The sequence below is a fragment of the Pseudopodoces humilis genome, chromosome 20 (assembly GCF_049639895.1).
Source record: "Pseudopodoces humilis isolate 2021_Gansu_Grassland_sample_001 chromosome 20, ASM4963989v1, whole genome shotgun sequence".
Lineage (NCBI taxonomy): Eukaryota > Metazoa > Chordata > Aves > Passeriformes > Paridae > Pseudopodoces > Pseudopodoces humilis.
In genome coordinates this window covers 2,363,323-2,388,394 of record NC_142219.1, presented here as the reverse complement: position 1 = coordinate 2,388,394, position 25,072 = coordinate 2,363,323, and the positions used below count along the sequence as shown (strand labels likewise).

General features: G+C 39.6%; 1 protein-coding gene across 5 annotated transcripts; it reads right to left on the bottom strand.

Moving 5' to 3' along the window:
* Positions 1-1,470: 1,470 nt before the first annotated feature.
* MPHOSPH9 (M-phase phosphoprotein 9) lies at positions 1,471-25,058 on the bottom strand. Of its 5 annotated transcripts, none has more exons than XM_014254001.2 (24): positions 24,921-25,058; positions 22,412-22,544; positions 22,019-22,169; positions 20,743-20,832; positions 17,385-17,860; positions 17,024-17,147; positions 16,293-16,383; positions 14,999-15,105; positions 14,456-14,581; positions 13,228-13,664; positions 12,469-12,627; positions 11,442-11,529; positions 10,391-10,606; positions 9,528-9,575; positions 9,105-9,169; positions 8,567-8,668; positions 6,892-7,029; positions 6,569-6,744; positions 5,687-5,851; positions 5,248-5,368; positions 4,829-4,932; positions 3,804-4,009; positions 3,373-3,441; positions 1,471-2,480 (listed from the first exon to the last, which is right to left on the bottom strand). In XM_014254001.2, the coding sequence occupies exons 2-24, from the start codon at positions 22,516-22,518 to the stop codon at positions 2,379-2,381; spliced, it is 3,468 nt and encodes a 1,155-aa protein (XP_014109476.2). In that variant the 5' UTR covers positions 22,519-22,544; positions 24,921-25,058; the 3' UTR covers positions 1,471-2,378. The 5 variants fall into 5 exon arrangements, with proteins under 5 accessions (XP_014109476.2, XP_087921268.1, XP_014109477.2 ...); XM_088065142.1 differs by having other exon boundaries at positions 13,228-13,508; XM_014254002.2 differs by lacking the exon at positions 24,921-25,058 and adding an exon at positions 24,586-24,667.
* Positions 25,059-25,072: the final 14 nt, after the last annotated feature.

The window sequence follows — 25,072 nt, the reverse complement described above, 5'->3', positions numbered from 1 at the left end:
TTTTATTTTCCCAAGTTTGAAATTTCAGAGCTGGAGGAGTTGAAAATGTTTATTATCATAGAGAAAACTATGCATGGGAGTTCCTTGCAAGGGCAGACTGAGGCAGAGGAGAGCCTGGGGCTCCAGGCAGGACCTTGTAGATCTGGAAAGGCGATAAATGCCAACATAGCTGGGAGGTGTCAGGTGAGAACACAAGAGGAAGATGACTAAAGTCCTCCTCAGAGGAAACAAAAGCTTCTCTGGTTATCTGGCAATCCTTATGTGTCCTCCAAGAGAGAACAAGGCAATTTTCTCGTGTGGAGGGGGAAGTCGAAAGGGGATTAAAAACAGAAGGACAACGTCCAGCAAAGGGCAGGGCCAGCACAGTCCTGGTTCCCACAGTAAATGTTCCCTGTGTCCCAGTTTTTGGTGCTTCGGCTCTGATTTTCAGGAGCGCTGAGCATTCAGGCCTCCCACTGATTTAATCTGGAACTGCAGAGCCTCTGCCCCTCTGATGAATCAGGCCAAAGGCACCACACGGAACAGGTCACACAGACATTTGAGAAGAGTGGCGTAGAAGTTTACTAAAAGCAACACTTTTTCCCCCCCCCCCCCCCTTCAGTGTTATAATAGAACAGAAATAGCCTAAAGAGCTCCAACAGATGGAGGAGGGCTTTTGATTAAAAAAATAAATTCTGACTCACAATTCAGTTTTCTGGATGTCATAGAAAAGAGTCCATGAATATGAATAGTGCTGGAGAGAATGGAGTGGAGATGAAGGGAGGTTACAAGGAGAGGCAGTGAAAGAGCTGAGCTGATTTACCTACTTGCCTCTCATGTCTGTCAGGAAAATTCTTTGGTTTTGCTGTAGCACTGATGAAAGGAAACAAGACCGTTACTGGACTCGTGAAAATCCCGCTGGCTGACTGATATTTCTGAAGAAAGCTTTAGAATTGTACCTGTTTATAACAAAATAGTGGGGAAACTGCAGCTGAATAGAGCTAAGCAGGGAAGAATCTTTTTTTCCCCCTCCACCCTTTCTAAGTAAAAATTACCAGTGAGAACGTGGAATGCCATCAGAATTTTACGTCTCTTTGTGGAGACTGGAAATACATTGGAGCAAGTCCTCTCCAAGCATTCAGACACAATTTCTGCATTTTAGAGTAAAGGGAAAAATGAGTAACTCCCATCCTTGACTTCTCCCTGCTCTGATCTTGCACTGAAGTATCCACAGGGCAGAAGGGGTTGCAAAAATCTGCAGAATTTTTGAAAACGCCATGCATGGATTGGACAGTTCTTCATCAAATCTTAAACCACAGCACTCTAATATTAGAATCAGACCTTCTCAAGCTTCCTTTATGACAGCTATTCTGGCCCTATAATCACATCATTGGTGGCTAAACATCTTGAACAAGGACAGAATTTGAAACACAAAATATGATTAAAACCTACATTATGGCTGATGTAATATCCCAGAGCCTATTACTGTACTTGGGCAGGAGGAAAGAATCTAATTAAACATTTATTTAATATTAAAATACAAACCAAAATATCAATGTTGGACAGTAATGCAACAATATATCAACTGGCAAATACGTATTTTTTCACCAAGAAAAACTGGTTTATGCTCACAAATACAAATGAAATGTACACGAACAGAACACTGGCACAAAACCCAGTCTGGCACGTGGAACCAGTGACTTCAGGTAAGGAGTTCCAGTCCTGGAGTGTCAGCTGGAGTTGAGTTGTTCACTGGGAGACAGGAGGCTGCTGCCAGGTGAATCCTGGTACTCACAGTATCAAAACACCCCTCACTGTCACTGCTGGGAGACATCAGATAAATCAGAGAAGGATTTGCCTGCCCCAGCCAGCCACAGTGTAAGTATTGCTCACAGTTCTGTCACAATGAGAAATATCCATGTTAAAGGTTTAAATTAAAAGGATTTACCACAGAACAGCAGTTCTCTTTAATACAGGTAACTCATGTTGCTTTTTGTATTAAAGTTCAAAATCTCCTCTTGGCTAATATTTACATCACACCATAAATATTTATAAAATGGTGGAGGAAAACCAAGTGCAAAAGGGTAACAACTACCATTTTTTTCTGAAAACAAGCTGCCTTTTAGTTTCTTATTATAAATTGAATATCACTATTTAAAAATAATATTTCTAAAAATATTACAATACAGGATAAACATTGATTTCCCAGGTGTAACAAAAATACATTTAAAATAGAGGTGGCTGTTTGAAGTACAAAATATTGCTGTTTGTAAAGGGTAACATGGTTGCAAAACTACTTTTCAGGGTTTATAAAAATACAAAACAATTTGCATTTACTGAGTGCATCATTATATATTAGTGCAAAAAAAAAAAGTATATTTGCAGTCAAGAGAGAACTGTCAAAGATTCGCAGAGGTTCTTAAAACATGAAATCTTTTCAGAGTCATTCGTATTAACCCCAAATCTCTATTAATTCGTTCCAAACGATCTTCCAGGGCTTCCTAAAAGGAAGAGTTAAAAGAAAGAACAAAAAGCATTAATAATACATCATAAAATCCAATGATCCTCCTAAAATTAGGAAACTGCTATCATTCCTATATTCCTGCTATCCTTTTTGAGGCCTAAGGAGCATTGTTATCACCCAAATAGAGAGGCAGACCTACAAACTTGTCATGTCATTTTTATGTATTTGGTGGCTTTTTTAACAGGTGACTTACAAAACTCCACCAGAGAAACCTGACAAGAATTAGGAAAGGCTGATAATTAGGGAGGCACATTTAGGAAACTGCTGATCACTGTAGTGAGTGGCAGTATTGATTTCCTGAAATGCACTTTTAATTTCAAATTGATAAATTGATAACACAGCCTGGGATTACAATTTAGGAAATGCTGGTTGAAGGCTTTGCAGAGACCTCTAAAAGACAACTTTGAGACTTGTTTTTATTAAAAGTCTGCAGAGTTTTCCACAGAAAGCACTTCCCTGTATTCCACCTAAACCAGTCATTTTCACCTTCTTACTTTCTGCTTTGTACTTTCAAGGAGACAAAACCCAATCAAACAAAAACTAAACTTTGCAATTTCTCCTACAGCACAACATTCTCTCTGCAGCTTCAGGGATCTATTTCATAGTCACTGCATTTTGTTAATGCATTGCCTTTATCTCCCTTTCAGTGTTGCACAAGAGATAATTCCTGCAGTGATTTAGCAAAATGCATACTATGTACAAAAAATAGAAGATATTAAACAATATAAAAGCATAACATAAAAACAAAACAAAAATATAAAAATTCCCACAGTAATCACACTTACTACCCAGAGGATCTTTCTTCTACATTATGTATTCTCAACTGTGGAAGAACAAAAGAGAACAGTAATAGAGAGAAGCTTTTTCACCTGATTTAGTCTCGCTTGCAAGGTCATTCTTCCACCAGAACAAGGGATTCGGCTCAGTGCAGCCTCAATCTAATAAGAGAAAACACTTCAGCTGTAAATTAGTTTCAAGAGCCAGTAAGAGCCTTCCTAACTCCTCTTACAGAAAGAGAGGTGAGGTGTATGGATTACAGACACATGTAGAGTTTTGTTCTTTAACACCACAATACTGTGCCAACTCCCACCCACACTGTTTGTTACAGTGACTCTCCTTTAATGAATTTAGGGACAGGGAAGGACTGCAAGTAGAGCAGGGAAGGATAATGGCACATTCCTGACGTGACACTGAAGTCGTGGATGAATTTCAGCCATGCATTCCATGGATAAATGGCTCCATCCTTCACCTCTCACACAATTACAATTTGTCACAACTTGAAAACAAAAATAATCTTTGCCTGTTGCTTTTCGTGAGTCAGCTCATCAAAAAGCCTCTCTGTTTCAGCCAGAGTTGTAATCCTTGCTGTGTACTTGAAGTCTTCCTCACAAGGTGATTGCACTGCCTCATATTTCTGGCTCCTCTCCTCCCAAGCTGCCGCTTTCTTCATTCCATTACTGACAGATTCAGTGCAGGAGCTGTGTCTGACACCTGAATGCTGCCTTCCTATCAACAGAACAGGGGTCTTTTTATTTGTTCTGTAATTATCTGGGAAATTGTTACACAGGACAGAAAAATAAACTAATGACAGCACAAGCAGTGTGGTTTTGGCAGTGCATGAACTGAGGAGAGGGACGAGCAAAGCCTCAGTCACTTGCCTTGAACAGCTTCCCAAAGGAATGCAGAACATTTGTATGGGTCATCTTTCAAGTGATCTTTGAAACACAGCATATTTTTTGGTTAAAAACCAGATTCCTGTGTTGTCCTAATTAGGAATTACTTTTACTGGTACATTTCTAAATATCACCAAGCTGACTGGTGGTCATGCAAACACCAGTCTAAATCAGAGCATGGACAAAACCAAAAAGCAGAACATTGTGACAAGGATTACAGGAGTGAGAAAAGATCAATCATTTCAAAAAATCTGAAACAACTGGTTTTATTAGTTACTCTTTGCTGTCCATAATGCAATGTTTAGCAATAGAATTTTATTAGTATGACTCAGTGTGTACATCTTAATGTAGACCCCACTAAGATATGCATTGGATAATTGAGTTAATCACAGGGAAATGTATTGCCCTTCTTTCTCAATTTAATTATTTTTCTTGTTCCACTGTGTTTGGGCACACACACATATACATAAAAATAAAATATTGTATGAATATGATTTCTCTGTCTACAGGAATAAGGCAAGATTTAGAGGATTTGTAAAAGCTGGACTTCACACAGTAAAGAGTCAGCTTTCTAGTTAAGCAGCTACTACCACTGTGGAAAGAATTGTGGTATAAAAATAAAGAACAATTTCCCTCCACTTTGACAGATTACCTTCTAGATCCTCTAGTGAGTGAAACTGGAGCCTTTTCCTTGGATTATTGTGCTGTAAAGTAGAAGTAGCACCGGTTTCCAGGTCATCTAGAAGTATATCAAATCTACAGAGCAGGAAGCACACAGCAATTACTTGTCAGCAGTCATGTATCAAGCAATACATTATTTTCTACTTTTTCATCTTTTGGTTGAATAAGCAATTTTTTTTTAAGAAGACAGCAAGTGTTCTAAATCCTGTTCAATCATTCTAGATTTTCCTTCCCAGATTTTAAAAAGCATAACTTAGCTTCATATTCAGAAATCTTCACAGCTGATTTTCAAGGACATTTAATGAACAAGAAACAGCAGCATTAAACCAGGATAAATATCCTGCTGCTCTAAAAATGATCAGAACACAACTGTATTCCCCAGACTCGTACCTTGTCACTGTGTTTTCATTTCTGCTGAGCAAATGGCTAAATCCAGGAGAGAAGTTTTCTTTTGGAGATCGTTTTGGGCTGTATGTCACAGACACTGGTGCCAACATTATCTCTCTTCTTGCTGCAAAAGACAAAGTATGTTTATCTACCTCAAACTCCCCAGTGCAGTACCTCCCACTCATGCGCTTACAGCTTAAAAGAATGCTCTTCAAAGCTGTCTATGTTTATCTAAATTAGATGAGAAGTGCATCACAACATGGAAAAAGGAAAATAAACTTAGAACTCTCACATATTCTGTGATTACAGACATGGGGTTTTTTTTCAGACTGTCAGAACAACACAGAAATCCTGTCCCTATTTTTCCATCTTCTAGAGCAGCCTCTCATGATTTGCTTCTACTTTTTGAGTAACACAAAGCAAAGCTGAGAAAAGCACTGACTGGGAGTGCTGGATTTCCTGTTTGCAGGAGGAAGGGACGATGACCTCTGGCCAGAGGGGGAGCTGAACCGTTTGGGTCTGTGCTGGTCCTTCCCTTTCTCTGGAGATCGGTTTGTAACCAAAGAAGTTTCAACAAACCCAACGGTCTGACGTCGAGCTGATGGTTCTAATGAAAAGAAAAATGTTGTTATATTAATCAATATTTTTCAACACAAGAACTCACAAATACTCCCCTGAACTGAGCTTTTTCTCCCTCACATCAACATATTTGTGCTGTTTTGCTCAAGTCTATCTTCCTACTCATGGAACAGAGTTTAACTCATTAAAAAGGATCTTTGCAGTGTATGAGGAAGAAATGATGCTGATTTACACTGTTTAATAGAGAAACAGTGGAAATCAGGACAAAAGCATCTTTTGGGAAAGGCTGAAGGATCTGCCTGAGGCCCAGAATATAAGCTTTTAAGAAAGACTCAGTGTTTTCTCTAAACCAGCGTTGTTACAACAGCTCAGGGCAGTCACACTTCCTCAATTCCATTCCCATACAACAACATGGAAACTAAAATGGATGTACAGCAGCCAGAGCTTTGTTAGGACTCCATTAAATGTTTATAAATACTGAGATATTCTTAGAAAAGGGGACATTAACTAGTCTTCAGCTTGAGACCTGACAACAACCTCTGCATTCCCCCTATTCTAAACAAATCACTCAGATATCTAACTTTGAATCTTCTTAGGAGAACCCCACAAGTTTGCATGCTAAAACCGTTTTTATCCCATCACTGAAGCCTGGTGGATTTGAATGCTGAGAATAACAAAGCCAAAAGACATGCAAACAAAGAAAAGCCAGTAAAGACACGTTCAGGAATATAAAAATAAGAGTTACTAGCTGGTGCGTCTTCTTTTTCTGTCTGTGTGCCCCAATCTTTAAATATTTTTCCTTCTTCAAGTTCTTTAAAGGCTTTTATAATTGGTGCTTCTGACATCTCATTTTCTTTCTTTTCTATTGTGTTTGTTGAAGAATCTTCCTGTGAGGAGTCTTTCTCAGGAGGAGAATGGTGCCTTAAAGAATGTGAGGTGGTGGAAGGAAAAAGAGAAGATCAAGTTTTTTATTTTATTTCATATACCCAAACATGAACAGAATAAAGAAAAGCATGGAGAAATTTAGCTCAGATTTTAGTTTACTTCAGATTTCAGAAACCAACTCACCTAGAAGGAATATAGATTTCTTCCAGCCTGTTGTCTTTGGGTCTTTCCTGGTTCTCCAAAGGCTGCCCAGTGAAGATGGAATATTCAGCTCCTGGTATCAACCACTTTCGCCTGCTGACATCAGGAGTTCCTAACTTGCTGTGGGAATAAAAAGCTTCAAAATTATGAAAGGCTTTTGAGTTTGGAGGTTTTTTGTTTGTTTCTGTTTTGTTTTTTTAATAAGAAGAACTTGTGATTTATTCCAGTAAACAGAGACAAATATACAATAAATTTGTAAATACTGTGGAAAAAATATCTGCTTTTTAAAACGTGCTTGCAAAGTAAAAATAGAATATTTGGGGGGAAAAATATCGTATGTTAAGGTTTCAGTCTAAATTACACAATATGCTCAGAATGCAGAGCTCCACAAAGATCTTCCTGTAATTTAATACTGCTTGCTCAGACCCAGGTTTGGGTTGCATGTAGATCTCATCTAATTAAATGAAAACATTTGGTTATTACTGCAGTAGTTCAGAGCATCTGATCCCAACTTTCCTTTGGACAACAATTATTAGAGAAATGAACAAAAAACAAGAAAAGCCAGCACTGATGACCCAAGAGTGATAAATATCAACTAGTAGGCATCAATTAGTATATCATTATCTTGAGATATCAACAGAAAAATGTGATTTCTATACCAGAAAAGCAGATAATTAGGAAAAAAGGGTCTTGTTTACCCAAGCTATGAACTATAGGCACTATTCTGTAAATCTATCCTGCTGGGCATTCAATTGGAATGAGGCTTTCCTGGAGCCTCTGGGATCAGTTAGGGACAGATTAACTTCTAAATCCATCTTGGCTCTTACATCCCCCCTTCCCTGATGAATATGGCCTGCCATGTCCAGGCCTTCTTTTTTCTGTTCGTTGTTGAGGGGTCTGGTTCATAAATATTAAAAGAGCTCTAAACAGAAATCTGTCCCTTTAATATATTAATAAATAAATTATTTCTGTCTTTGTAATTATCAGAATTCAAATCTCCCCAAGATATTCCTGTTCAATACATCCAAATGGACATCCCCAAATCATATTAATTGTCATTTTGGGATCCACAGCATCAGTGCTGAAATGGGAGACACACTGAACAGGCCATAACTGAGTAATAAAAACCAGAGGGGGACAAAGTTTTTCAGGCCATAAAAAAAATCTCAGACAAAGAAAACCAACTTGATATTCAACTTTAATATCTTTAACATAAATTCCCAATTCAAACCAGAGTGCTCATTCTAACTGAACTTCCACTCTACTCTCAGGTTACCTGCACAAACTACATTTAGAACCATACTAAGCAAGAATCAGCTTTTTAAACCAACTGCACACAAAGAAAACCTCCAATGTCTAACTGGACTATCAGATTGTATTCCCAAGATCTTTGTGGAGTACGGGAATTCAGCTGAGCAGCTGAGACCTAGCAAACACTCGCTTGGGAAGAGCAGGGACAGCTTGCCAAGTCAGAGATACATTAGCCAGAGTATTTATTTGGGTTTAATAATTTCTTGGCACATCCAATTTCAGGATGACGTCACATGTGTTTAATCCAGTCCAGCCCATGGACTGACCTCATCTTGATCCATTTTTAGCCAAAACATGTTAAAAGCTATTCCAAAACACATTGTTTTCATGTTTGAATGTTACTTACTTGGCACAAGAGGTTCTTAAATGGTTTTCACTTATATGGCGAAGTTTTAGTGCATTTTCATGTTCCACCTGCTTGAGCTGAGCTTCAAGTTTTAAAATTGTCCTGAAAAAGATGCATTATTAGATGATTTAAATGGCATAAAAGAAACATCATATTTCTTAAGAGTTTTGCTCATTTTTATTCAAATATTCTGGATGAAGAAGGAGAACGAGAGCAACTGCTGCATTTCTGTCTCCATGCATCTCTATCTAAATATGGATATAAATATGTATTTGAATTTGAAGTTAAATAAATCAGCTAATCTGGCCAGAAAGACTGGACCAGGCAACACTGCTGTGGAAGCAGAGGAAATAGAAAAAAAATGCATATCCTAAATTAATGAGATTTTCACTTTGTAACAGTAGCACGAAGCAACATTAAATGCTTCATAAAACATAATTAAACTTGAAAGATCTACAGCCCTCACACTCTGGGAGTAGATGTTTAGGCCACAGTTTGTATTTCATATTGTTAAAACAATATTAAGTTTCACAGTTACCTTTTCAAATCAGAAATCTCTGTGTTTGCATCAAGCAATTTGTTTTCAGTTGTATTTAATGTATCCTACAAGGACACAAAGAAAAATGTAAAAAGCTCAGAAACTACAGAAGTGCATCAAATAAAAACCAAGTAACATCAGTCTTGAAAACAATACATCAATTACACCTTCCTATTTCAAAGGACCCATTAAATTTCTTCAGCTTTGGATTTGCAGTATTTTTGTTGTCTATGACTGGAAAATAAGATTCCAGTTTCCTTCCTTTTCCCTCCAGGACTCTGAAGAAGGAATTTATCAGTAAAGATAAATATGGATCTTTCTGTTTGAGCTTTTTCAAAATATTTCAGTTAGTTCAGCTAATCCCATTGAATGTTATCACAAAGTTCACAAGTTTGGGTTTTTATTTATCCACTGTGTGCTTACCTTTACTCTTTCATGTTCTTTTCCAAGGGACTCGTATTCTCCTAAAAGCTAAAGCAAAACAAGAGAACATCAACCCACAGTGAGACCACAGTCAATTAACAGTTTTGTTGGCTGCTGTAAAATCATCTCAACAGCTTGGCTAACACATGCAGAAGCACTACAGGGGATACAAAATGTACTTTAATAGTATTTGTTAAGTTCTTCTTATCATATTCTAATTGGAACAAAAAGTTATAGACAGGACAAGAGGAGACAGAGCTACTTACAGAATGTATTTCTAATTTTCAAATTATGTGTCTCTAAAGAAACTGAATGAATGAACCAGTAAAATTCCTCAGTGTCACTTTAAAAGAGACTTTGTCTTTTGAAATTTCAATTGTAAAAAGAAGTTAAAGCATGAAGTAGCTTTTCCAGCTAATATCTATTCTGCCAGTCCATTTAAACATTCCATAAAGCTCTTCCTGAAGAATCAGAGGAATAAGTCATTTGATTCAGTCTAAAATCATACACAATGAACAGTTTTAGTAAGTTGGGATGAGGTATGAAAAGTTTAGTCCATCTCCAACAAGCTTAAGAGAGGAAAAATTACTTTCTAAAATAATTTCACATAATATCTTCAGAGTCTTAAAATTCCTGAGACAGACTCCTGCAAGAGTTACCACATCAAGCAAACTCTTGCTACCTTAAATAATTGTTTTTAAATATCTTTTAGGTCCACAGTGCCCCCCAACACCTAGCCTAGTAAGGAGTCAGCTGACTCCTTCTGTTTTCTTGCTGTGCCTTAAGACTTTCCAGTTGTAAACTCAGATTATTTTTCACACCTGGGACTTGCTGTCAACACAGTCGTCCATTTTTTTACTCACATTTTGAAACATTTTGTTTTCTTCCTGGAGCCTTGTGTTTTTATTGTCAGATAACTTGTAAGCCTTCTCAAAAGCCTCCTCCAGCTCCCTGAGCCTCGATTTCAGGCGGCTGATGGTGTTGTCCTTCTCCTTGTGGCTTGTGCGCATTTCCTCGAGCCGCTCCTGCAGGACTTTGGAATTGTCACTGATGGCATAGAAACGGTCTCTCCAATCTGCCTGGAGGACAGAAAACATTCTTTTGAATGATTAAAACATTCTTATTCCCTGGCAGATTATTCATTTCAGGTCAAAGAATTATCTTAAATTCACCCACACAGAAAACGAGGGTACACCTGTACGTGAACTAAATAAGATTTTTGCTAATTTCTTTGACTTGGAAAGAATGAAAATGAAGATTAAAGCCACCAAAAACATATTTATTTTATAGGATTTTAAATATCTAGAGGTGAAGCCTCCAATCCATCTGATTGACTTACTTCCCAGCACAGAAAAATGTCAAAAGAAGGTGGAATTAGTCTCTGCAGGTGTCTAACTCTGATGACAAAATGTTCAACTTCCATGACAGAGTGTCCTGGTTTTTGATTAACAATTGCAGCTGTGCATTAATTTATGCACAAGCAAACAGATCTGGCTTAGCTATAAAAACTGCAAATATACTTAGAGTATTTTTGCCCAAGCATAAGTGAGATTGCTTTTATTGCAGCTCTAATAAGAAAGTAATTAAAAAAAAATAGAGAAATTTTAAAAAAATTAAAGAGAAACATAAAAATCACATCACAGTATTTCACTCTTAGAACTTTGTTTGATCCTTGCTAACCTGGAAAAAAGTTCATGAGCAAAAGTGATGATGATTCAAGTAGGGAATCCTAAGAAACTCAGGTAGGAAAGTCCCCGTGTAACATGTGGGCTGATATTATATATTAAGGGAAAGGTTGAAAGGTTAAAAATAAAAAGAGCTAAGTATGGAAATACTGATCAGCTTATTAACAAAAAAGTTCATTCTTTTACCCTTTTACTTAAAAAGCAACTTGATTTAAGAACATATACTTACCATTTGCTTTTCTAGCAGATTATTCTTATTTTCAAGGGCTTTTATGCGAGCACTTGCTTCATTGAGAGCTGCATCTAACTGGTCACACCTATTTAAAACACAGAGATTACACCAATCTCTTGAAATTTTCAAATAATAAATCTACATTTTATAGCCTTTTTTCCTCCCTCAAGCATCCCCATGAATTTTGGTGCCCAGCCTGTGACCTCCTCCCACATTTTTCAGCCCCTGCAGTGTCTCTGCTCAGAAGGGCTGTGGTGGTCTGGGGTGAGAAGGAAACTGGCAATACACAAATTTTGTGCAGTATTTCAGCTGTCTAAATTTGCAATATGAGTTTTAACTGGCAATAATTATACAGAAATCACATCAATATTCTCTGTCCAGCAAACATCCAAGCTGTAGGTAATGGAATGCACAGCTGGGGCACACAGACTCCAGGGTAAAGTCACCACTGAACTCAGGACTGGTCCCATGTCACCTGTGCTTGTGACATGGAAGGTACAGGAGGATGATGTTCACCAGCATGACAGGAGAGCACAATCTTCCAACACAGATCATTCCATCACAAATTGCTCAGCACCTCTGCCTGCCAGCCATTCCTGAGGAAAGCTTGCACTGGCTCCACAAAAAAAAGAGGTCAAAGAAGAACTGTGGTCCAAATACCACATTTACTATCTGACAATAGTGAACTGATTCCACAGAACCACAGAACAGTTTGAAGTAGAAGGGACCTTAAAGCTCCTCCAGTTCCAACTCCTCTGCCATGAGCAGGGACATCTTCCACAAGATAAGGCAGCTCAGGGCCCTGTCCAAGCCCTTAAGCAGAGATGGGGCAGCCACAACTTAGCAACTGCATTAAATAATGCAAAATTTATACTTAACAGGGAAATATTAGTATCATAGATGCATGAAATCTTCAGAACTGAAGAGGGACATAAACTGGTCAAGATATTCCAAACAAGGATACTCAGTCTTTAAAATATAAAGAGTACCATGTAAAGAGAAAGACAAGAAGGACAAACAGCACCTGTCAGCAAGGCTTTGATTGATTTTCTTCAGGTCCTCAGATGCAGCAGTTCTATGGCTTGACTCCAGCTGCTGTTTTAAGCTCTGTATCTCAGAGTCATAGTAAGCTCGTAGATCAGCGATGTGTCGAGCGTGTTTTTCCCTCAGGTTCTGCCTAATCCTATTTTCAATATAAGAATTTTTAAAAATTCCAGCTATCCACATGACCATGCACTGCTGGATTCATTTGCACATCATGAACTCAGCATATAAATGTCTCTTACAAAACTCTACTTGCATTCAAGCTAAAGCAAAGCTAAAGCTTTGTCATCCAAGGCAGAGAAGTCTTCACATTATTAGAGGTAGATATTATGATTATTATATACAAATAATATATACAAACACAATATAAAGCTTTACTTTTTTACAAGCCCTCATATATGGAATATATGCCCTGTCTGCCCGTCCATGTGCAAATCATCAGAACTCCAACAGTGAATGGAGGATATTTCTTTTTCCTAAGCACAGTAAATTCTGTGCTTCTCCACATTTGATTCTAAAGAGGAAAATACAACCACACCACACCACCCCAAACTTTGAAATTCTCTACCTAAATGAACTCCCTCACACAGCCTATGAGGGAAGGATGTATTTTTATTTTTATGCATAAAAAGACATGACCAGGAGAACTCACATATTTTGTTTGGTTTACTACTACTTTTTCATTCCAATTCATGAAAGTACCAAACTTTTGACTTTTAAAGAAGAAAAAATTACTTACTTTGACATTACCACAGGATCTTCAACAGATGCCACTGAAAGGCTGTAATCTGGCAAACTGTTGTCAGCACACTGAGTAACAGAAGATGGAGTTAGAGTCAGTGTTTCTTCCTCCTCAGTGTTGACTGAATTATCATTGTCAGCATCCCTGTGTGCCACTGGGAAGGGAGAGCTGACCCTGTTTTCACTCTGGAATGGGTGATTTCTCCACAGGTCCAAGTGCACAGCTCTGCTGCTGGCAGGATGTGTTGGAGAATCATCTAACTGAGATGAGGGACTTGTCTGTGAAAAAGAGTCTGTGTCACAATGACTTGGAAATTCGGGCTCTGCCATCGAGTCTGGAGAAAAGGGAGTAGAGTCCTCAGGAGTATTGAAAAAACAGCGTCCCTGGGTCTGCTGGCCTGGTTTCATATGCAGGGTTGGGTCCAATGTCAAGATCTAGGAAATTAGTTACAGTGCTAAAAAAATTGTGATTTAACTCCATTTACAAGAACAAATTTTATCTAAAGACATCAGTAAACCATATAACATACTGCAGATAATATATTGAATATTATTACAATCTTTTGGAAGTGACAAATAAAATTAAGGCAGCTGTAACACTGAAATGACAATACACATTCCCATCAATTGCAACTTGAGTTTCTCAGTTTCCATTAATAAAGGACATATCCAAGATCTGTAGCCTCCTAGAAAACCTCTGAAATTTCAGTTATGCAACCTGAAGGACTGTTTGTGTGTCGAAACAATAACTTTTCAGGGTTACAAAAGCACTTCATCAATTACCTAAACAACACAGTCACACAGCAGCCACCATTACTGGGTTATTATATTATACAGAATTGAGAGATGTATAAAAAAACAGATAGGATAAAGAATTATTTCCACAACCTGTGCCTGTTCTGTTTCATGGGTGGAAGGAACTTGTCTTGTGGGAAGCACTGGGAGAGCCCTGCCACTGCAGTTCCACGTGCAGCTCAGCAGCTGCAGCCTCAGCAGCAGTGGATCCGTCCCTGCAGCATCCTCAAGGTTGTGCAGCAGAGGTGCTTCTCTGCTCAGGCTGTTCTTAGAGGTTCCTTCAAGCTGGATCCTTTCCCGAGCTGCTTCATCCCACGGCTGCTCAAACTGCTGTTCCAGTATAACACTGGAGGTGGCAGCAGGGGCCAAGCCTTGTGAAACCAGCCCAACACACCCTCAACTGATAGGTGAAGTAAAGAAATTAATGTTACCTCTGGTGGGTGACTTGGCTGGGAAGAAGGCATAAAACTCTGGTCTGGCATCTGCTTGTTTTCCCTTTGTCTTTTATGATAAATGTCCTTCAGTGATGATAACTTCCTTTCATCAGCAGAACACAACTTCAACAGGCAAAATTGCTACATTACTTTTTCTGAACACAATCCTCCACCCCCAACAGAGATAAGCAAGTTCTGGAGTGGGTTTAGCTAAGAAAGCAGCTCAGAACAGGCAGCTTTATTTAATGCACCCAGCTAAAAAAGGGTTTTTAACAAGACACATACACCTTTAACATATTACTAAGTCACTTCTCATCTCCTATACACAGCTTCTTTTGAATGACAAAAGGTCAGTAAATTCCAAGTGAGGTTAGTGGGGTACAGGAATAGTGAAGAGCCAGGGATAACAAAAGACTGGGATAACAAAAGAGTTCTCTCACAGAGAATGTAACTTCTGGAGGGCTGGTTCTCTCCATCACAGGCAAACAGCAAAGACAAAAAGCAACTACCTGACAATGTTTAAACATGTACAGAGTTTACCTGAACTGGTGATACTTTTGTGGAGAAAACATCTGGTAACTCACTTCTGAAATTCTCTGGTAAAGTGTGATACATCTCCTTTTCATCTAACTTCCAGTATGAAAGCCCTGATAAGAAAAAACACCAAAAGAAAATTAAAATTACAGATTTCAAGCTCGCAGCTATAGAACAGGAATCCAAAATCCATTAGTAAAATGTTATTTTTTCAGTAACAAGAATGCTGTATTAGTTATTTGGAAGAATGTCATTAGAGCATTTGTTACTGGGCCAGGAGTTACCAAAATCTCAATGCAAAGCACAGGCAACATAATCAGTCTCACATCACACAGCACCAGCAACAAAAGCTATAAAGCAGTTAAAACATACAGATTTGGTGCTCAAGGAGCAAAATCTTCATTTACCACAGTTACATTTCTAATGATTTCAGTATAGCACTTAAATCTGGTACCACCCAAGGAATAATCCAGATATTACAAACTCTCCAGTTTGTGCAGCATTCTGTAGCATGCAAAGACAAACTACCAGGACTAAGAGGGATGGCACAAGAGGAACAGACACAGCCTCAATCCCACTTCAATTTCTTAAATGTGTCCCTCTCTCAGTGGCTTGTGAAGAAGCAATAATTATACACAGTTTGCAGGGCTGCATCTCTGTACCCCTGTTTGTTACTGAAATGAATCCACCCTGTTATGATCAAAATATGTGAATTAGTTGCCTAGCTTTGATAAAAAAACCCAAAAACCAAAATCCCCAAACCCACCAACAACCACCCCTCACGTACACCCCCGAAACAACAAAGCCAAATCTCACCAAAACACAAAAAAAGCAACCCTCCCCCCAGAATTAAAGAATCACCACATTACACACTGCATTATTTTATTCTTGACTATTCACACAATTAAATAATTGTGCCCTCGGCTTAAAAGAATTCTGCCTCTATTACCATGAACTCCTGTAATTACCATACCATTGATGCTAATATTTGATATCCTACCATGATATTAACAGTAATTCCATTATGAAACAGTTTTAAGCACAAAGTTTGACTTTGAAATACTGAGAAATTTGGAAAAAAATCCCAACTGCTGCATGTCCTACATCTGCCAGCAGTGATACACAGGAGCTGCCAGCAGTTTGAAAACAGGAGCAAGAAGCAGAATTAATGCTATAGCAAAGCTTGTCAGTGCTTAAATCCTCCTCACCTCCCTGAAGTTATTGGAGATGCATTCCAGTAAGAGTTTTAAAAATGAGAATTCAAAAGAAAGGGAATTTAAGTACAAGAAATTAACTATACCTGAAGCTTCTGATACTATGGAATTTGGACTTTCCTTGGGTTGATTGAGGTAAAAAGTGTATGGTGGCAAAGCAGCATCAGTAAGGTTTGTCTAAAATTACAATGGAAAAACAAATTCAGAAGGAAAATCACAAGGCAAGGGGGAAAAAAAAAAGGGTATAATGTTTAAAAATTGCATGTAAATGTTACTAGTCTTTTTAAACAAAGAGATCAAATACAATTATACAGCATGATCCAAACCTACAGAATTTATATTGAGGGTAATCATAGCCAAAAGTGGAACTAAGCTAAACCACATAATTAAACTGATATTTCCTAAGACACGTGCCTATGTTTTTGTCCTGAGCAAAGTGGTTAATGCCTTAACACACAAAGAATCCTGTGTGCCAGAAGAGGCATCACCAGCTGAAATCAAAGATCCTTCAAAAATTACAAGGCCTGAAACCTCAGCTGAGTGTGGCCATTATCTCTACAAGGAGAGAACATGTGCCACTCAGGGAGGTGTTTAAACAAAAATTAGGTAATGAATAAAATAAGCCAAAATAGCTCTGTGCCTAAGTATGGAATGATCCAAGAAGTAAACTTTGCCCACATGAACTTTAAATAAGTGAATGGGAATTTAAATGCTTAAAATATGACAATATATGCTGAATGAGAACCTGCTGCAACTCTGAAAAAATACCTGTTACAAGAATAGCATTAGAAAAACAATGAAATAAAAAGAGACTTACATTCTCAAGTGGTAATCTCTTCACTCTCTCGCTTTCTTGCATAGAGTTCACACATACTTCATCTGCAGTTACTCTTTTTGGTTGGGTTTGTTTCAACTTTTGTGCCCACGATGTTAAAGATTTACTAGATGGTAAGAAACACACATATACACCTTAAGGTATTTCCCCTAAATAAATCTATAACAGCTAAACACTGGAGATGCAGACCCGCATCATTCAGAAACTTCAGGCTACATTAATATATTTGTCTAATGAGCAGCAGAACATCAAGAGGTTCCATTCAACTCAGACATGTTCCCAGCTTTTACTGAATAAGGATTGTCTATAATAAATTAGTATCTTTGGAAAGTTTAACACTTACCCGGGTTTTTTCCCACTTTGATGATCTTCATCAGCTTTATGTTCAAACCCAGTTGGAAAAACTAAAATATCACTCCTTCCCAATGAACGATTTTCCTTGTTTGCTAAAAGTTCTCTTTTATCTGGAATGCTGTCTGCATCCCTCTGCAGCCCTGCTCCGTGGGCAGTTTGCTCCGTGGTGCAGTCTGTGCCCCTGCTGGGCTGGGCAGGGCTCAGCTCGGAGGTGGAGAGGGAGCCATATCCGCTGTTCATCGAGGCCTCGCTGCCCGCACATTCCTGCTGCACCTCGGAGGCCTCGGGCTGGCTCTCCCCTTCGCTGGATCTCAGCTGGCTCACGAGGCTCTCCTGCTCCTCAAACGCCTCCGAGCGCATCCCCATGGGGAGGGAGGGAAAGGTGGCCGGGAGCTGGGTGGGCAGAGCCCGGCTCCAGGTGCTGCTCTGAAACCTCACCAGCTGCTTTATCTCATCCTGAATCAGCTGCACGGGGGAAAAGGCACAATTCCCGTCACACCCTGCCATAAATCACGCTCCTATTTTGATGCATCTTCGATTCATGTTATTAGTGGGAGATTTAGAGTATTTATTCCTTATAACTCCAAGTTTTCATGTGCAGACATCTCATGCATAAAGTAGATAAATACATACTGTGGCATAACAGTAAAATGTCCATGGGAACAATCCTTAATTCCATGCAGTGAATTACGAGTCGCAGTAGTCATTTATTCATGTAAGAAACATGCATGAATGTATTCACTAATTGCCCTCAAATACAGTTACCTACCAACCAGCTAAAGAAATACAAAGTATCCAGGTGTTTGGCTAAATTCAGGTCTGAAACACTTTTTCACTTGGATATATAATCTTTTTAAAGATTGCAAGGATGCTTTAATGGAAGTATTAACCATACTCTATTATGAGAATAGGAATAATGTACCTCTGCAAGATTATTGCATAAAACTCAACTTTTAAAAAACCCAATTTAGGTATTATGCTGTTAGGCCCATATGGTCCAAAGTTCTACCTTTTGTTTGTTTTGGTGTCTGATAGAATGGAGCAAACCCATAACTGGATAATTAGATTTAACAGGTCACTTACTCTTCAGTCTACAATGTCTGACAAGACTTATTTCAGCATATTAGGAAATTCATTTTTTTAAGTTCTAATGTTTACAGTTGTGCACTGGCAATACTGAAACAGCTCTGAGAAATAATTAATGCTTCTGCCAAGGGCTGTGAAGAGATTTCACATTTGTGCCCATGGCCAGCACTTCTGCAGAGCTCAACTGAGAGCTCTGAACTGCAGGAGCACACAACTCTTGCACATGACAAGACACAGCATAGAATTGTTTTCAAGAATATATTTCAAACTAATTCCCTCAGGAAAGAAAGAAGAAAAAAACTTGCAGTAATTTTAAGCACATGGAACTCATGTTTTTTCACGGAACTACAGTACATTACTCACATGTGAATAGCAACTGCAGAGCACAAATTGAACAAAAATTATTTATTCTCTCAAAGTAAGAAATAAAAAAGAAGACTTAATTTCAGAGGAACCTACATGTAATTCTAGTCAGGACCAAGCCTCAGATTTTTTATTAACTTGCAATAGAACAAACAACTGAATTTCAGTTCAGCCTTTCTCTGCCAAAAATAACAAACAAAAAACTTGGGATGAAGTTTCCTTCCACCATTAAGTTTTGTGTTCTGCTAATGATTTCAATCATGATTGCAGCAATCTTTTGTATTTTAATTCTGTGATCCAACTGTCAGGAAGGTAGGGAAGGGAGCACAGAAGGGAAAGAACAGAGCTGGAGTAGGGGAGAAAGAAGATCAGATTCACTGCTGACATTTAATCTTTGTCATTAATACCCTGTGCAGGAAAAGTGAAAGGCTCCTATTCCAATTAAACTGCATTTTCACTTCTTTTTGCATAGTCACAAATAACTGCAAGAGATGAAAAAAGTGGGGAAAAAAAGATGTGCTTTCTACAGTCTTGGGATTGTAATTTTGTTTTTAAATTCTCTTTGATAAAGAGATTTTAAAATGGGATGATCCATAGCTGGTGACAGCTTGTCCCTGGCACAGTTATCTTTTATTGTATAGATCACATAAGCCAAGGGCTGACCCCACTCATTCCAAAATGAACTCAAGGTCTTTTTACCCCTATTCTCACATGGATGGAGATTTTTATAAGCACAGCTGGTCTTAACACCCAGCATGGAGCAAACCTTAACTCAGAGTCGTGTCAGCACTGATGCAGCACCTTGCTTTTCTACCACAAAAAGCAGATTGTTTTTGTGTTATTTTATTACTCTCACTAGAATGTGTTGAGTTGCTTGTGTTTTCACTAGGTGTAAGTTTGGAATAGCTCCATCTGTTTTATTTAATGCATTCACACAACTCAGTTACAGCTGTTGATTTTGTGTTTAGTGTGGCAACCCCTGCAGTAAGTCCCTGCTGACACCACACCCTCAGCTCTTCCAGAGGTAGCCTTTCCTATTAAAAAAAATACAAAAACCATCAAAGCCAACACGATGGATTAGTAAAGACTATGATCAGCAACAAGTGAATCAAACCACTACAGAAAGAGGAAGGAAAAACAAGGGTAAGGAAACATGAAAATAACAAGATGGGAGGGAGGGGAGGAAGGTGGGAAGGTGAGGCAGGAGAAACAGGAGATAGGATAAAAGGACAGTACCTCTTGGTAATTCAGTTCAGGAACTGTTGATTACTACTAGTGTGGAGGGCATCAGGAAAGGGAAGGGAAAAACAGCAACCAAAATGATGAAGATATTAAGCATTATATATTTATAGTATTACTGTCTGTTATATATACATTTCTTCTGTTCTAATGGATAAACAGCAAAAATAAGAACCTTCACATGGGTTATTTTTCATTCTTAGAAAGGAAAACTGTTCAACTGAAGGTGAAATAGGTGTTCAGCTATTACAGTGATGATATTCCTGAGCTATATACACTCTGGATGAGGGGATGATAAGTTATATGACATTTTTTAAATGAAAATAAAGCTTTATTGTCTCAAAATTAGAAATTATACATTCTAACCATAATAAAAACCTTGTACCTACAAAATCCCCTTATCATATGAGCATTCTGAACCAAATGTTCGTGAAAACAAAATAATTGAAAACAAATAATCCACAAATCACTCCTAAAATGGTTCCTAACAGTTACTCTGTTAATTAGCCAAGGCTGTCTCAAATATGCATCCTTTAAACAGCACTCCAGTCATCCACTTGCATTAACTGCCTCTCTGCATTGTTTTGGAGGAGTGTGGGGTTGGAGGGAGAAAAAAAATCATTCAGCCTTATCTAGCTCCATGAACAGTCATTACTTACTTGGATTTGATGGTGGAACTGCTCTTGCTGGGCATTTATTTGTTCCTGGCATTGTTTTTCTACCAGTCTCAGTAGCTGTAGCCACCTTGCCTATTAAACCACAAAGTAAAATAATTAAAGCACAGAAATTTTGCACCTCTTACCTTTTTCTCTGGCTACAAATAGTTTTGCAATCCTATCCTTGGGTGCTGATATAACACAAAGTTGAGTAACAGCATTCAGCCCCCACCATGCCAATCAGTGGAAACTAAAAGTAGGAACAGCTGCCAGCAAAGAACAGTCAAGTTCTGGAAAGGTTGATTCCAGTTTCATTAATCATAGGCAATTCTAAAATTGTGAATTAAACACCCTTCTGTCCATCTACTTTAGTAGGAAACTCAACAATCTCAACAATCCAGCTAAAGGCCATGACACATTTAATTATGTCATGGAAACTAAGAGATAATTTTTTAAAAAATCAAATATACAGCATTCCTGAAACATGGCAAAATCTGATGTTTAAAAAATATTTTGTGTTTATGGAGCCTAGTGCTTGAAGCACAGGACACGGGACACAGACATCAATATTCTGTTCCTGGAGGTGTTAAAGAGAACCCAAATTAAGCATCTGTCAACACACATTTGGATGGATCCCAGCCAGGAAGCTCAAAAATCTGCAAGAACAAGCCCATGGTGTGGAAAACTGATGTTCCTTCTGATGACTACAAATAATGATAAAATTTAAAATACAAAAGGACAAAAAAATGTCCAAAAAAGCGTTTAGGAGAATCAGTTCGTTGAAAGCACATCATTATTTTTGCATTGGTTTAAATCTGGAAACAAACTACACATCTTTACAAATGGATTGTATAAATAAGTCAAGCAAAATAGAACCACTTTTAGAAAAAACACTTTCTAATTTCTAGGATCACTTCAGACCAGTTTGATGTGATACAGTTTTAATGGTTTAAATTTTTCAGTTCACAAAGTTGCTATCTTTATTGTAACTTGAGGAAAAAATGTTCAGATCCATATTATAAAACACCAAGATAGAAAGACAAATTACTGTAAATCACTAAGATAAAACTGCAGTAAAATCCAGCCAGGTGATTAGTTTATTGCAAAAGGATATGTCCCATCATTAAGAATAAACACAGATCTTGCTGCTGAATTGTATCATTAGATTTGTCTTCCAAAATGCAAATATTATTAATATTTGTAATAAATACTAATACATAAATAATAAGTATTAATACATTAATACCACTTTTTTAAAATAAACTTTAATATCAAGTACCTCACAGTTCCTCACAATTTCCGAGTCAGCATGGCCAATGTTCTGGATATCTTGCATAAAGGAGGCAAGCAGCTCAACAGAACCAGGCTTTAATGAGGACCTGGTATTCCCTGAGTAACCAGAAACTCCATTGGGATTGGATGAAGGACTTCTAGTGAAACATGAGGAAAAACAGCTCAATTATTTATTGTGTCAGGTGTGCAACACAGTGGCCCAAACAATACACTGCATATGCCAGTCTGCCTGAAGAGAATGATACACTCAATTTACATTAGGGCTCTCATCATGTTGAAATAAAATTTCACCTTAATACCAATATTATTGTGAAGGCATGCTAAGTAAGCAGAACCAAAATAATAGAAGTATTTGTTAGTGATTCCTTCAGCACATTACCTGTTAGAATTCAAGTTACAGCCAGAGCTGTGGGTGTTTCTGACATCAGAGTCTGCAGAGGATGAAGGGGTTTCTTGTACAGAATTCACCACATTGCTGTTTTCCATATCTTAGTCCCAAATATGACATCACCCTGAAAACAGAGAGATATAAGCATCACTCTCTTTCTTTAAAGAAACATTTGACTTCATCATGTGAAGAAACAGAATTAGCACTGAAGTTGTGTCAGCCAAACCACCTCAGAATGTGCAAATATTCCAAAACCAGGCTCCCTCCCTTCTCCTGTGCCATCCCTGCAAACAGGTGCTGCTCAGTCAGCCTCGTGCCTGCAGGGCCTCCCACAAGTCCAAGAGATTCCTAAGACATCCAGACTGGGCTGTAAAGGACAGCTGAATGCAAAACATTCCAGGTAAAACCGTGTTGTTTGGGTCTGATGGGTTGTTTTCTTTTTAAATCTGGGGCTCCACACAACATGTGCAAGGTGTGAAATCTCCTATTAAAACCTTCACTGGAAGAAACACACTCGCCAAAAATTATAAAACTGAGACCAACTGAGTTAGACTGGGATCGACCAATTCTGCCATTTCCATGTGTAATATTTGGCTTGCTTCTTTCACAGATCACTTGTTTCATTGCTATTATGTAACATTAATTCAGAAAGCTTTGAAATTGCTTTGAGCTACATTTCTGACCAATTAATAAAACAACAAAAAAAGAGCCAAAAGGGAATCCCATGGTGGTTGGAAACAGCAGCTGGTTAACTGAAAACATCATAAATAAATAAATAAACAATACTTGGGCCACAGTCTTACAGCACTCAAAGCAGACTGACTGGAGAGAGACTAAAATATTCTTCCAGTTTGCATTCTTTCACTAAGAAAACCCTTGAAATACATTAATTAATCAGTTCTTATATAGGGTTTATTTCAGCATGTTCTACACCCTGGTGAATTCAGCCTGTGTTTTAACACCAAAGAAAAACCTTATGATCATTCCATGGATGGAAAGCAAAAAGAGACATTGAGAAATATCATCTTGATAGTTTGATAATGCCAAGAATAAATTCCTGCTGCTTTAAAGAACCACAGCACCTCCAAAGCATGACTATTCCTTTTTACAGGGCTTACCAAGACATGCTGATGGGTTTTACAGATTCAAGTTTTCATTATTTGCAAGTTCTTGGAGATATGTCTCTAACAGTTTCAGAAATATAAAATATTTTCACCAGAAGGAAACTAATGGACATCTGCCCTGTTTTCCCCTGTTTTACTGGTGCCTGTTTGGCTTTAGCAGAAATGGTTTTGGGTACTCACTCACTATCTCCTCTGGGTAGGGCTGAAAATGCTAGAATTGGAAGGAAGTGATCACAGACACACACATAACTCTGGCAGAGCTTCTTGAGATAAAGAAAAGAAGAAGAAAAACACGGCTTTCTTCTTTTTCTGGAGGTCAGAAGCCTACAAAACTTGGAGGTTATCAGGCGCTAAGGTGACAGCTAAAGCTGAGGATGGGAGTGTCACCGGAGCAGTGGATGGGGGCTGCACCAGTCACCCCCGAAGCCCCAGGATGGAATCATGGGTGGCCTATCTCAGCAGCACAGCAAATGGGTGGGACTTAGCTGTGACACAGGCTCGTTTCATAACCCCATTAGAAGTCTGTTCTCGATAAAAAACATCTTCGTGAGCTGTAACTGTGCTGCGGGAGCGCTGTCATCCATCGATCCCACAGCACAGCCCGGTCCTTACACGGCCACGTAGCTGCAGAAAGGGGCACGGTTGGAAAAAAAACAAGCTGCGAGGTGTTTTTAACTCAGAAATAGCGGCGCTGATTTCGATGCGAACGCGGGCGCCAGTGCAAACACAGAGCCCGTGAGGTTCTGCATCGCTTCCTGAGCCAGACCCGATTCCTTCCGATCCCTCGCAGACCCCTAAGCGGTGACAGGGCGCCTCGGGCCCCCCCACCACCAGGCCCCCATCTCCCCACGGACCTTGAGGGACCCCCAAAAGGCACAGCGAGTCCCGGCGCTGCAACGCCCCAGTCTGTCCTCAGGAGCCGCCCGGGCCCCACGGGCTCAGGCCCCGCAGGGACCCTTCTCGCCACGTCTGCGCCCTCGGGGCCGCCTCCCGTCGCTCTGTAACGCCCTCCCCGGCTCCGTGTGCGTCCCGCCCGCTTACAAGTGCGGCGCTGCCCGCGCTGTCCCCCAGGCCCCTCACAGGTCACCCCTCACTCGGCGCGGCCCCGTCCCTTCACCAGCGCCCCCCAGCGGCTCCGCCCCCCCCCGCCCGCTCAGGCTAAGCCCCGCCCCCGGCCCTTCATTGGGCGGCCGCTCCTCGCGCTCCACGATGTTGACAGCGCCACCGCCTCCGATTGGCTGCAGCGCCCGCCACTCTGTGGGGAAAGGGGCGGCGCGCTGGGGGCAGCCTCGCGGCTCCGGCACCGGCTGCTGGGACCCGGCCAAGCGCAGCGGCGCTGCCCCCGCCGGCTCCCCGTGGGCCCGCTCGGTTCGTACCCGCATTGCTAGGAGCCCACGGCGCCCGACAGCCGCCTCCTCCCCCGGCCGTGAGGCGACGAACAGGCGCGGCCCTGCGCCGTCCGCCCGGCGAGTGGCGAGCGAGAGTTTCGAACGTGGAGACGGGGGTAGAGGGCGCTCCGCACCGAGCC